Source organism: Haplochromis burtoni, unplaced genomic scaffold (assembly GCF_018398535.1).
Source record: "Haplochromis burtoni strain Fernald_Lab_line unplaced genomic scaffold, NCSU_Asbu1 Contig_5, whole genome shotgun sequence".
In the NCBI taxonomy this organism is placed as follows: Eukaryota; Metazoa; Chordata; class Actinopteri; order Cichliformes; family Cichlidae; genus Haplochromis; species Haplochromis burtoni.
Genome location: NW_024582366.1, coordinates 1,052,991 through 1,065,408, shown reverse-complemented (window position 1 = coordinate 1,065,408; position 12,418 = coordinate 1,052,991). Strand labels below are relative to the sequence as shown.

Sequence of the window (12,418 nt, the reverse complement as noted above, 5' to 3'; positions counted from 1 at the left end):
GTGTGTGTGTGTGTGTGTGTGTGTGCACGTGTGCGTGTGTGTGTGTAGTGCGGAGGATCACTCCACACACCGTGTGTTGATTCTCATCAGCATCACTGATGCCAGGGGGAGAGACTAAACTTATCACAGATGAGGCTTGAAGACAGTTCCTTAAAGAGAAGTGTGTGTGTGTGTGTGTGTGTGTGTGTGTGTGTGTGTGTGTGTGTGTGTGTGTGTGTGTGTGTGTGTGTGTGTGTGTGTGTGTGTTTAAAGAGAGGTTGGAGATGGCTGTGAGATGCGGGCCCTTTATCAGGCCTCCTGCCTTACACAGATAAGACAGGAATGCTGCGTATAAAGGAAATCAGGTGAGACGCTCCTCCAGGAGAACAAAACAAGCCGAGAGGAGAGGAACTGAGCAGCGCCTCCTCAGCGAGAGCTTTTAAACATCCACCCTGTGACCTGCTCTCAGTCTTTGGTGCAGTGATTTCATGCCAGTTGTCCGAGCAGTCGGCTTTCTTAGATATTCTGTGATGCATCTTTTGGAGGTGTTGCTCTTATCTTTTTCTTCTTATGTGTGTTCATGCCGTCATTTGAGACGCACGTGCACACACATGTTTGCTCATGTTCAAGTTATTTAAGTACAAATAATGTAAAAAGACAAAAATTTGTCTTCATGTTTTGGAAAAAGTGTTTTCAAGGTAAATAAATTTCAGTCTTTATGTAAAGAATTATGTAAAGTCGAGCTCGCTAAGCACTAAGTCATGTAGTGTTACCACAACAAAGACTTTCTGCAGCTGAAATGCCTCCTCCTCCTCATCATCATCATCATCACCGAGGCTTCTGGTTAGAGAAAAGTAAATTCCCTAATATTACACTAATTAAAAATATGAAGAAGCACATGTTTGGTTCTGCAGATGATCTAATATGTCAGATGCCAAATAATTATTAATATTTGGGGTTATTTTTTCCCACTGGAGACGGGAATAAAAATAAACTGAAAAAAGAAACGTCGAATCCAATTATTCTAATGGAACAAAGGGAGGTACAGGATGAGGTACTGGATGCACATCCTTATTTTAGAAATGCTCCGATGTTGGGATCTGATGCTTTTTCATCACAGCAGGCTGCAGACCACACACAGCTGTAACCTGTTTATCCTTTTTCTTTTCAAGGAGAAGATTAAAATAATAATTTGCACAAATTATGTTTATAAACTTCCTGCTTCATAAACATTTTTAATCAACATTTATGATTAAAAATCTTTCAAAATCATTTGGATTATATTAAAAAGTTTTCAGTATTTATTTCTTTTTTAATAATAGCTCCTATATTTCATTATATTCTTCTGCTGTTTTGGAGCTTTGCAGTTCTGCAGATTTACTTAGTTTCCAGCTCTTTAAAAGTTCAGCCACTAAAGAAACGACTTAAACATGTTTTCTGTCTAATGGCCATGAGAGGGCAAAACGTGCAACCCACACGCTGGTCCGCCGTGTCCATTTCACGCTCTGCCTCTGCAAAGCGTGAAATGGACATGGATGCAGTAAGTTGCAGTAATCTGAAGCACCAGCAGAGGGAGATGTTTTTTTCAAGCCAACATAAAGTAATAACGGGGAATTAACACATGCACATACATATTAGTCTCACAGCTTAATTGCTTCTGATGATTACAGACTCTGAAACGTGCACCTCGTGTCTATTAGCCGGTTGGTTGTGCAAAGGTAGAGCATGTGAAAAAAACGACCTGTTACTGATGGGTGTATTGCTTCAGTCAATAGTTTAAAGACCAAAAAATTGTTTCCTGCCTTAAAACAATAACTTGTGTCAAATAAACTTCGGGGATCTGAACCAAACTCCCCCGTCTTCAGCTCTCACTCATTGTCTCACCCAGTTACATCAACCTGAATGACACCGTGTGAGAATACCTGAGCTTCAGGGAGGTTAACATCCAGGATGACCGGCTGGCCGTGGGGCTCCCCGTTCTCTAGCCTGGAGTAAACCAGCTGGTATCCTCTGATCTGCCCATGCTGCTTCACGGACAGCGGGGGCTTCCAGCTCACCCTGAGGGCAGTAGAGTTCAGGGCCTCTACCTCCACCTTCCTGGGAGGAGCTCCAGGCACTGAAAACAAATGAGAGAACACAAATTACATTTAGAAAGTGGAATGTTTGATTTTGTGCGTCTCAATAGGTAGGCTACTATTAAACCACGTCTTCATGAGACTGTATTAGCATCTGTTCCTCAGAAGCTGAATATCTCTGCCTTACTTTGTAGCCTTTACTATTTCCACAGTAACGTTTTGGCGGCTGAAAGATTTGCGAAGCATGATTTCACCTTCAACAAGTACAAACAGACTTGTTGTGTGTTCAGATACACCTGATAAGTGTCACAGTGCCTGTTGTTTCTCACACTGCTCACTGTGGTACGCTGTCAGTGTGAATATTATTCACTGAAAAGCTTGTTGCTGTTTCTTTGTGCCTTCATGTGATTCACTTGTTGGCACTGCTTCGTGAGGGGAAGAAGAATAAGTGAGAAATTTGTTTCCTTTTATTTTCCTTTTTGTTAGAATTGTTTATGTGTGATTCATGAGAGTCATTTTTGGCAAATGCACTGGTGATTTGGTGAGGCTTTGGGGGAGGGGTGTGATGCTGTCACTCCCAACATCGTTTTTGGAGGTTTCACTGCTGTGTTTGGGCGCATTTTAACACACACCACCATATTTTCATAAAACGAACCAATTCGTTTTTAGAGCGAAAACCCCAACAGACTATTTTCTAGTGTTTTTGTAAGCTTTTAGTGTTTCACTCTCACATCACACAGGCTGAGAGACTGGTCTGTGATCTCCTGGCAAACACCGGTCAGAGGGGAAAATGAATAACCTTGACCAGTCGATTAAGATTTGCTGGGAGTTGCTAGGTGACACTTTAGGCAAAGAGGTATAAGAAACTACACGTAGCACCGAAAATGTTTTCTATGATTACCTGCATGCTTCTGTCATCACCTGTAGTTTGCATGTCTGCAAACATTCATCAACTACTCACAGAGGAGCAGTGACACTGAAACGTGTGACACAAAATAGGAATAGAGGCTGTTTCCCCTCAAAATCACAACGTTTACTTTGACATTCTCCACTTCCTTTGTCCAATACTGCACAAATCTACACGCAACCAGAGAAACCACAAGAAGGTTTTCAGTGCAGCAGCCACATTTAGCTTTGCAACAGCAGCAACACACATTTTCCACTAGCAGCCAGAGGTCGTCAGGTGATTGTGAATGAGGTCTAAACCCAAACCAATCTTCAGACCGCCTTCTGCTGCTGCCACTCCTGAGCCAACAGCCAACACTGTAGAAACTGGTGCATCAAACCACTCGACTGTAATGCTGAGGGACAGGAGAACATGTCTTTATTGGGCCGTTTTTTCCCGTCTGCTTTGTTCTGGCAAATGCTTCATGTTCCCATCTCTGTGAAAGAGTTTAATCTCAACGAGCCTCCCTGATTTAAATAAAATTGCAATAACTGTTGCATGGGGTTACGTTTATTTTAAATGGTGCCCACATGTCCAGCAGCAGATGTAGATGAAGACAAAGGTGTGGTAAGGCCTATCCAGGGTCATTTCTCTTCATCAGTTGGACCACTTCAAAGTTTGACCTGATGAGGTAGCTACCAGCCTGGAGAGGCTGCAAGGATACGTGAAGGTCACTGGCTATCTTTGCAGGTTATCCACATCAAAGCTTGTCACATGGAGCCCCAAGAGGATGCTGGGAGCTGGGTTTAGAGCACACACACTTTCTACTTTGCTGCATATCAAAATAGGCTTAAGAAGCTTCCTCTGGAATGCTTGGTCAGCTTCACAGGAAGGTGTAAATGAATACAAATTTAACTTCAATAAAAATGAGGAGATGAGGCTCTGCAAATATTAATGGAATTCACACAGAGAGAACAGAAAAGGAAAATACTGAAAAACAGGGAGAGAAAAGTGTTAAAGCAGCAAGCAGAAGTATTAAAGTATCAACCCGGCACAGCAGGCAGAGGAAAGCTCTGCAACTCGGTGTCAGCACTTTGCACTTTCGACTAATTAGAATCGTTTAACCTTTTATAAAATCAGAGACCTTCCAGAGTCAAGCTTCACGCTTTGGAGGAGAAACGTCAATAAACCACAGTGTTAACTGCAAAAGCAAAAGCCAGTGAAGAAGAAGAACAAAATGAGCATGTAACAGACAACGGGATCCTAAAGCAGACTAAACACAGCTTTGAAGTCCATCTGCTGCCATGGATTAAAATAAAGCCAACCTCAGCTGAAAAGCAATAACGGTGGTCGATTTCTGACTAAAACGTCACTGTTTGTGGAAACAACCTCCTGTGGTCATGGGAGGAAGTGCATGTAGCTGCTACAGTTCATTTGTTTTCTAATGCATGCCTGATGCTAATCTGATGCTAATCTGAGCAAACAGAAATAACACAAACTGAAGAGATTTCTTTTCTTTTTCAGGAATGGGCTTTTCTGTTTGCTCATTATTTAGCTGAGGCCTGAAAACGTAAGAGCAGGTGTTTCATATTCATTCTGTGGTAACCACATTTACTTTGATAGCGGCCATGCAACAGCCCAATAAAGACAAAGTGTTTTAATTATTCAAGTAATCTACTAAACCAACCAGAGCTGGTTTGGCTCAATGGGAAGAGCAGCTGCTGTGAGATCTACTAGCACAGGTTTGAATCCTATGTGACATTTGCTGCACATCTTCCCTACTTGCATATACTCTGCTTTCGGGTGGCTGTAGCTCAGGCGGTACAGCAGGTCATCTACTGATCGGAAGGTTGGTGGTTCGATTTCTGGCTTCCCCTAGTCTGCATGCCAAATATCCTTGGGACAAAATAAACCCCAAATTGCTCTCCGATGCATCCATCGGAGTGTGAATGTGTGTGAATGTTACTTAGAAAAGCACCTAGAACAATGTGCTTGTGTGAATGGGTGAATGCACAAGTTGTGTAAAGCGCTTTGAGTGTTCAGAAGAGTAGAAAAGCGCTCTATAAGAACCAGTCCATTTACCAAGTTTTCTTGCATCTCCTTTTTGGCAGAAAAAGAGTGGCTAATGAAAAAAGTGGTTGTAAGCAGGCAAAAAGCCGTTAGTGTCGAATCAACGTCAACAAGCCAACAGAAGTGAAAAACCAACCTGGAGAGGATGAACGTTGGGTTTCGGTGGCCTGGAGAAGATTTTCCGACAATAAATCAGGACATGCCGTTCTTCAGATTGATTTTATCGCTCCACGTCCTGTCTGCATACGTCCTCCTGCTTGCCTGGCTTACACTTTACAAAGGCCTCTTTGTCTGCTGGAGTTTTTATGATTTCACTAAAGCTAAATGTGCCGTGAGTGTGGACACGGGTTTACTTATCTTTAATTCCCACTATAACATGTAGATGCTTACTGCAGACTGTGAGACTCACACACTTCATGCTGGTTTTAAACTTGTAGGGCCATCCTGACTGACAGCGTGAAGCCGGATCTTGTGCCTGTGGCTGCTGGGGGTTCTCTGCAGCGGCTGTCAAAGCTACTGCAGCCACTAATTGTCTCCTCTGTATCACTCTCACTGGGTCCACTCTGTGTGCTCACTTCCTTCTGCACACATCAGATTAAACAAATCCACAACCTGAACGACCTCTGCATGCAGTTTGGATTTATTAGCATTTACTCACATCTTTAGAAGCTAGCTGAGCGTGTAAATATTAAACGTTGTTAAGAAGGGGATCCAGCGTCACTGCTTTCTCTTTGAGCACATGAAAGATCCCGTATGTGACAAAGTAATCTTCTATCAGCACAAGAGCTGAACACTGAATTAAAACTTTATTCTTCAAACAGATATTGTTGGAAAGTTTACTTTCGTTTAGTTGGGTCACAAACATACAAACTGTTCTTATTTCTGCAATTTTAAAAATAATCATCAAAACTTTTAAAGTTCTCGTTCACATACATGCTGTTTTGTCTCATGGAGTTTTTGATGGATAATCATGGAGTATAACAAGGTGAGCAAGTAGCAATCATTGAACAAAACATTTGATTTGTTGTGCATAGTGAATTTCTCAGCATGGCGGAAAAACAAGCAGCCAGATCGACTCCTTGAAACGTTGCCCTCTCACCTCAACATCAAATTTAAATTGAAGTGCTCCACGGTGGCTAATCAAGGCCGTGATATCCTGACTTATCTTTAAAGTTCTCTGCAGTATTACAGTGTCCCACTGTAATAAAATAGGTGAAGTGATGGAAAACAGCTACACGAAAGACCAACAATCTCTAAAGTACCTAAAGATAAACTAAGCAGAGTTTAAGCAGTGCAGAGCAGAACAGAAATGCTTTTCAGGACCAGCAGAGAACAGTGGACATGAAAGCAAAAGCTGGGACAGTTATGTTGCATTTCCTGCAGGAGAAAGGGGAAAATGATAATGGCTGTTAGTTTGCTTTAAAATGTCAAATCAGCACATTTTCATCCCAAGGCATCAGTCGCAGCTGTGAGATCCTGTTGGCACCAGAAATGTGCACCAGGTATCAGTCGTGCTCTTAAACTATCGGACGCATTAGAGGCAGAGCAGAGGGACAGACCACATGCAGGTGTCTGTGGTTACTGTCTAGCTTTGCCTTTGCTTTCACTGGATGATTTGTTCTGTGTTCCCTAAGCTTCGTACAAACCAAAGAGCTTTGGGCCTTCAACCAAAGCAAATCAACAGGACTGTGACTAAAAAACAAAACAAAATAAACACTTTTTAAAAAAAAATTAAGATTACTCAAAAACAAAATAGATTTCTGTTTAGGAGAGATCCCAAAATAAACTTCCATCAATAAATGAATACAGACTCTTAAATTCATGCAACATTTATACACAATCTCTAAATCCAAAGCAGGCTGTTTTGAGCAGTTCTGATGTACGGTGGGTTTTGTTGGAGTCCTATCACACTCTTACTATAACTGCGTCACATTAATGACACCATGGGTCGACACAACTGCAGTCTTTGCCTTTAGACTGAGCAATGGCTGGCTACATTTATTTCTGATTTGTGTCCTATTAAAACCAACACAAGCAGGAGAATAAGCTCACAGAACAGGTCCTTTGTCTCGGGGCATCAGGGAAGCCGAGTATAACTTTGACGTGTCCCAGTGAGCAAAGTCCCAATCACAGTCTAATGAAATCTGTAAAAGAGATCCAATGCCTGTCTGACAAAACTCTGCTACGGCTCCTCTGTGCTCATATCAGAATAATTATAATATCTAAGAAGAAAAATTGTTATTCTCTTTAAATTTGAGTGTTTCCTTTATTGCAGATTATTAAAGGAAATTACAGTAAGCCAGGAAAGTTCAGCGTACGCTGCGACTATGTCAGGGAGCTAAACGAGAATGTTTTTTGTTACTCGGGCTGACACGGATAAGAGCTGGAAGGAGGATTCGTGGGAGAAAGCGTACACTGTGTGGAGAATGGACAGATGCTGGAGAAATGCAATGAGAGCTCAAAGTCAAATGGGGTGCAGAGAGATGGAAAGAGATGAAAAGAGTGTGAGATTCAAATTCAGTGGGTGTTCAGAAATAAAGAGTGATGAGAGACGCCAGGAGAGAGAGAAGGGCAGCAGATGGAGAGGGTTAGTGGTGTGAGGAAGGAAACTGTGCTTCTAACACTATTTAGATTTGTCTCTTTGAGGTTTCACCCATAAAGAAATGCCATCCAGGAAAACAAACAAACAAAAACACTGGTCATAAGGTCACTGTTGGCTTTTGGCAAGTACTAAAATATTCTGTTTAAATCAGGTAACTGGAAACTGTTGGGCAGGTTTGAAAGAAGAGGGGTTAGTTTTAGATTCATCGTCAGGTTTGAGTAAAACCGATTAAAAGGAGTTTTAGTTTTAGGAGGATTAACTGCAGAGTTTTTATGTCCTTTTAGAAACGCTCTAAATATTTCAGTGGCATAAATTTTATTTCCATACATACATACATACACATATACATATTCACATATACATATATATATGTATGTATTAGGGGTGCAACGACACTCGTATTGATATTGAACCGTTCGATACAGAGCTTTCGGTTCGGTACGCATATGTATCGAACAATAGCTCGTTAGCGGAGATTTGCCGAGTTATGGCGTTAACGTCATTTCAGATTAAGGCTGACAGCACTAGTGGGAACACAACGAATATGACTGCACATTTACTCCGACAGCATCCTCGTGCAAAGACAAGTGGAAGCAAACAAAAACAACAAGCACGCATGCTACAAACTTTACCCGAGTCATTTAGACAGCCGTTAGCACAGGATTCTCCTTATGGGGACCTGATATGTTTAATATGCTGCTGAGAATATAGCCCAGAAGAAGCGTATAGTAGAGCTTTTATTTTGGAAAGAGCCATTTCTCTGTAATAAACTCTCTTTTCCAAAGATGAGGGTTCTCCAGATTTATTTTTTTATTACTTTGTTGTTTCAGCAACATTAAATTTAAAAACTGTACTTTTGAGTGAAAATATATATTTATAATTTTGATAAATGACAAATTAAAACAGCATGAACATTTTTTGTATCGAAAAAATATCGAACTGTGACACCAAAGTATCGAACTGAACCGTGAATTTTGTGTATCGTTGCAGCCCTGATATATACATATAAAAACTAAATCTAATAGTGGTAAAGGCAGAGCTGGAGGTCATTCTTAGGCAGTACAAGACCTGAGCTGGCTCAGAACTGCAAGCTTTAACAGAGGAGAGGCCACCATGCTGCTATACTTGCTGAGCCTCGGTGATATTGCACAGGACTTAAACTTTGATGCTTTGATTTCCTTGAGTGGTTCCAGAAAAGAGTCCATTACTCTTTGCTCTCATTGGTCATGATACGGCCAATTGTGCCTGCACAAAAAAGAAGAGAATCCTCTTGTAAGGATTTGTTGTAATGCCATGTGTCTTAGAGACGTGAGCACTGGGCTGTGCTGCATTTGGACTCATCTTCAGCAGTGAAGGTAATAGCAAACGGATGCTGCTGAATAGCAGAGTATCCCTCCGGACTGAATCATAGTGTCTATTTAGCTTGTGCTTCAGTCCTGCCATGTGACTAACAACAGGGAAAGAGCATGCTATGTTGCCACTCAGGCAACTCTCCAGACACCTTGGCCTAGCAGTGCAGCACACCATGTCATCACGCTGGGAAAAGGGACACGCAGCCTGGCAGAGCATGACAGGCAGGAGCTTAGTGGCAGCTAAAGTCTCACAAAACAGACTCACAAAATGTAGTGAAATAAGGAAAAGCTTCTGTCTTGATGATTACGTCTATCATGGTGCAGTGAGAGTCATGACTAACCTTGACCCGCTTTGCTCAGAATGCGTGCTGAATACTCAGGTATGACATACTGTGTCATGCAGACACAACTACTGTGATATTTTAATTCCTAAAACTTTTCTGGGTCTGGTATCATCTCATCTGCAGACCATAAGCAAAAAGGCCCACTCCTCTGTACCTTAGCTTTATTTTCTGTGCATGCATGTACCTACTGCAGGTCTGTATACTGCTCTGTACAGACTGCTGACTGAGCTCGGCATTCTCCCAAAGACCTGAAAATAATCATGCGTTTTATTCATGATATAAGAAATTGAACTGAAAAAAAAAGGGTCGCCGCCATATCTGTTATAAAAACACAAGTGATGGTGTTTTACAAAGACTGTTGACATTTGCTGCAGAAACCACCTGATATAAACACGACTACACGGTTGCGATTTCTGTTGCACTTCTTGTCTGCTGCATTTATTAGAGCTTACTTGCACTAGCAGTACAGATAAGGAAGCTAAATTTATTTTGAAAATTCTCCCACAAAGAGCACAAGGTTTTTTTCAGGTGTAAATCAAAAGTCTCTGACCTAACAGATTAAACACTGAGTTACTCCAGGTTCAATAAAGAGCTGTGTGTATGTCTGTCCTGTCGCTGTAGAAACTGTGTTCCACACGCAGGTTTTTCATGGGGTTTCCAATCTGTGCCTACAGGTTGTACAACCTTCTTTAGCAAACAGGGACTCAGGCTTAAAGATTGTTTTTTTTCTTGAGTGAACATATAACTAATGCAACATTACACACTGAAACCTGAGACAGTGAAAACTCCATGTTTAAATAGGCTTGGACTAAGTTGGCTGAAATGTTTGATCTCCTGTTCCTGAGGTGATGTCTGAAGAACCATAAAACTACTTTTGGATTTATGTCAAAACCAGAGCTTAAGTGCCGTATATGAAGACTACATGATGCTCCACCACAGACTGCACAGCTTCATGACTTGGCACCAACTGTTGGCACTGTGCAGGGTAGCCGTGCGTATTAGTGGAATCAACAAGATTACAAATCCTACACCGGACTCTTAATCCAGTCCATCAATCTGATGTTTTGCAGACTGATTTTTATTCATTTACAAATTAACCAGTTTACTCCAAACCCTCCAAGCGTCTGAAGACCCGGTGCTGTATTCTGTATTTGAGCCATGCATATACACTGAGCTTATGCACACTTTGGTGAGTGTTTGTAAGACTAAACTGCAGCAGCAGGAAATGAATACAAAAGAATTGGACAGTTAGTTTGAATGTTTCCCATGAAACCATCAACATACCATCTTCCTTGGTTCTGACTTTAGCTGCAGAGCTCTCTGGACCTGGCCCAACATCTGTGTGAGCCCTCACCCACACCAAATACTCCGTCCACTTCTCCAGGTCCTCCAAAATGTAGCTGGTGATATCAGGACCAATCCCTGACACCTGGTGGCGTTTCTGGTCCTCTCCCGTGAGTGCTTGGTAGGCCAGGGAGTAGCCAACAATCTCACCGTGCTGGCTGTCTGTGGGCGGGGCCACCCACCTCACCTCGACGCTGGTGGAACTGAGGCTGAGCAAATGTACTTCCTGGGGTGGGGCTGATGGGGCTGAAGGAAGGGGAGGAGGGAGGGTAATGGTCAGGTAGGGTGGATGATGGATGATGAAGCAACTGTCTCTCTGGACTGTGTTACCGAGTAATTATTAAACTGGCAGATTAATGCCACATTATCCTATCAATGTTTTTGTCATTATGGTTTGTGGAAACAGTGTCTCCTGCTGTATGTTCAGTGTACATCATTGTAAACACACAGAAATATGTGATCATTTTAAATTACATTTGTCTGGAGGGGAATAACGAAACCATGAAGCCAGTATGGCTGACAAATCAAACCACAAAGTGCAAAGAAGGCCCCGCCCCTCCAAAAAACTACGTGTTTGGGACTCGCCTGTTCAGAAAGCTTTGGTTGATAGGTGTGCTGCCACAGGCTCTGCTTGCATGCATCACCTGGGCTAATTGGTGCCACTGGACCCCTCAAGCATATTTGTAGTGTCGGTGCCTCCTTCCAGCATTTTAAAGCAGAAATCGGACAAATGTTATAACTTTGTTTTTAACTGTGCAGACTGTCCAAGAATTCTGTGTCCCAGTTTGGTGAGTGAAAGTTTGAGTGTGTTATCTGTGATCTAGCACTACGCCTAAGCACTCGAGGGGCATGTCAGCATGTGAATTACACTCAGATGTTACCTGCAGTAGTTCCACTCTGACAGAAAAATCTTGAGATTTTGTCAGGAAAATGGGCAATTTTTGGTATTTTTCCTTCTGCTTTCTGTGCCTGAGTGGATGTAACGTACAAATGTGATCAATGAAGTCTCATTTTATCTCATCTCTTATGACAGAGCCTCCTCCCTGCTTTACAGTTGGCTGTAAACACTCCTCGTCATATTTCTCTCCTGATCTTCGTTGTAAATGTTGATAAAATTTATTTCAAATTTGGATTCATCACTCCACGCTGAGATAAGGATAGGCTTTGGGCTAATAGCTCTTGGGAATCACCTTATTGGTGCAAAAATACTATTTCATGCCTGTCAAACTATGTGATTTTTTTCTATTTTCAAATAAAGATACAATAAAGATTAATTTTAAACTTGGTTCTTTGAAAAGTTGTACTTTTGTCTGTATGTGTAGACAACACTGGGTCGTACCTTGGTACAGCTTCCTATTTAAGCTTGGTAACAAAAGCTGAGAAAACTCAGTTTTGTCTTACATGTTTAATTATATCACTTCTTGCATTAGTTGCAAAATTGCCCCCCTTTCTGGATCAGAAACGAAACAATCACTAAATATTTCGAAACATGACAGTAACAGTCCTGAATTCATCTTTAACAAGATGACTAAATATAAACGTTACTCAGACAAAAATAAAGCAGTTTGGGTAATACTTGCACTGCATTTTCCACAAACCATAGAGATAACCAATCACATGTAAATGAAGATGATTTTAAGATGAAAAGTTATTTATCAGGAAATGTTTCTGTGAATAATCGATGTGATGTCCTGAAAATAACAAGTACAAATAACCTCCACAGTCCAGAGGGCAGAAAAATGTCATACTGCAACACACACACACAC

General features: G+C 41.6%; 1 protein-coding gene across 1 annotated transcript in view; it reads right to left on the bottom strand.

Moving 5' to 3' along the window:
• Positions 1-12,418, bottom strand: part of ptprfa (protein tyrosine phosphatase receptor type Fa) — a 243,987-nt gene that overhangs the window by 95,542 nt on the left and 136,027 nt on the right. Inside the window, exons 13-14 of the mRNA XM_014333895.2 lie at positions 10,593-10,898; positions 1,902-2,095 (exon numbers count right to left, since the gene is read on the bottom strand). Of these exons, the coding sequence (XP_014189381.2) occupies positions 1,902-2,095; positions 10,593-10,898 (500 nt within the window). The remainder of the gene's footprint in view (positions 1-1,901; positions 2,096-10,592; positions 10,899-12,418) is intronic.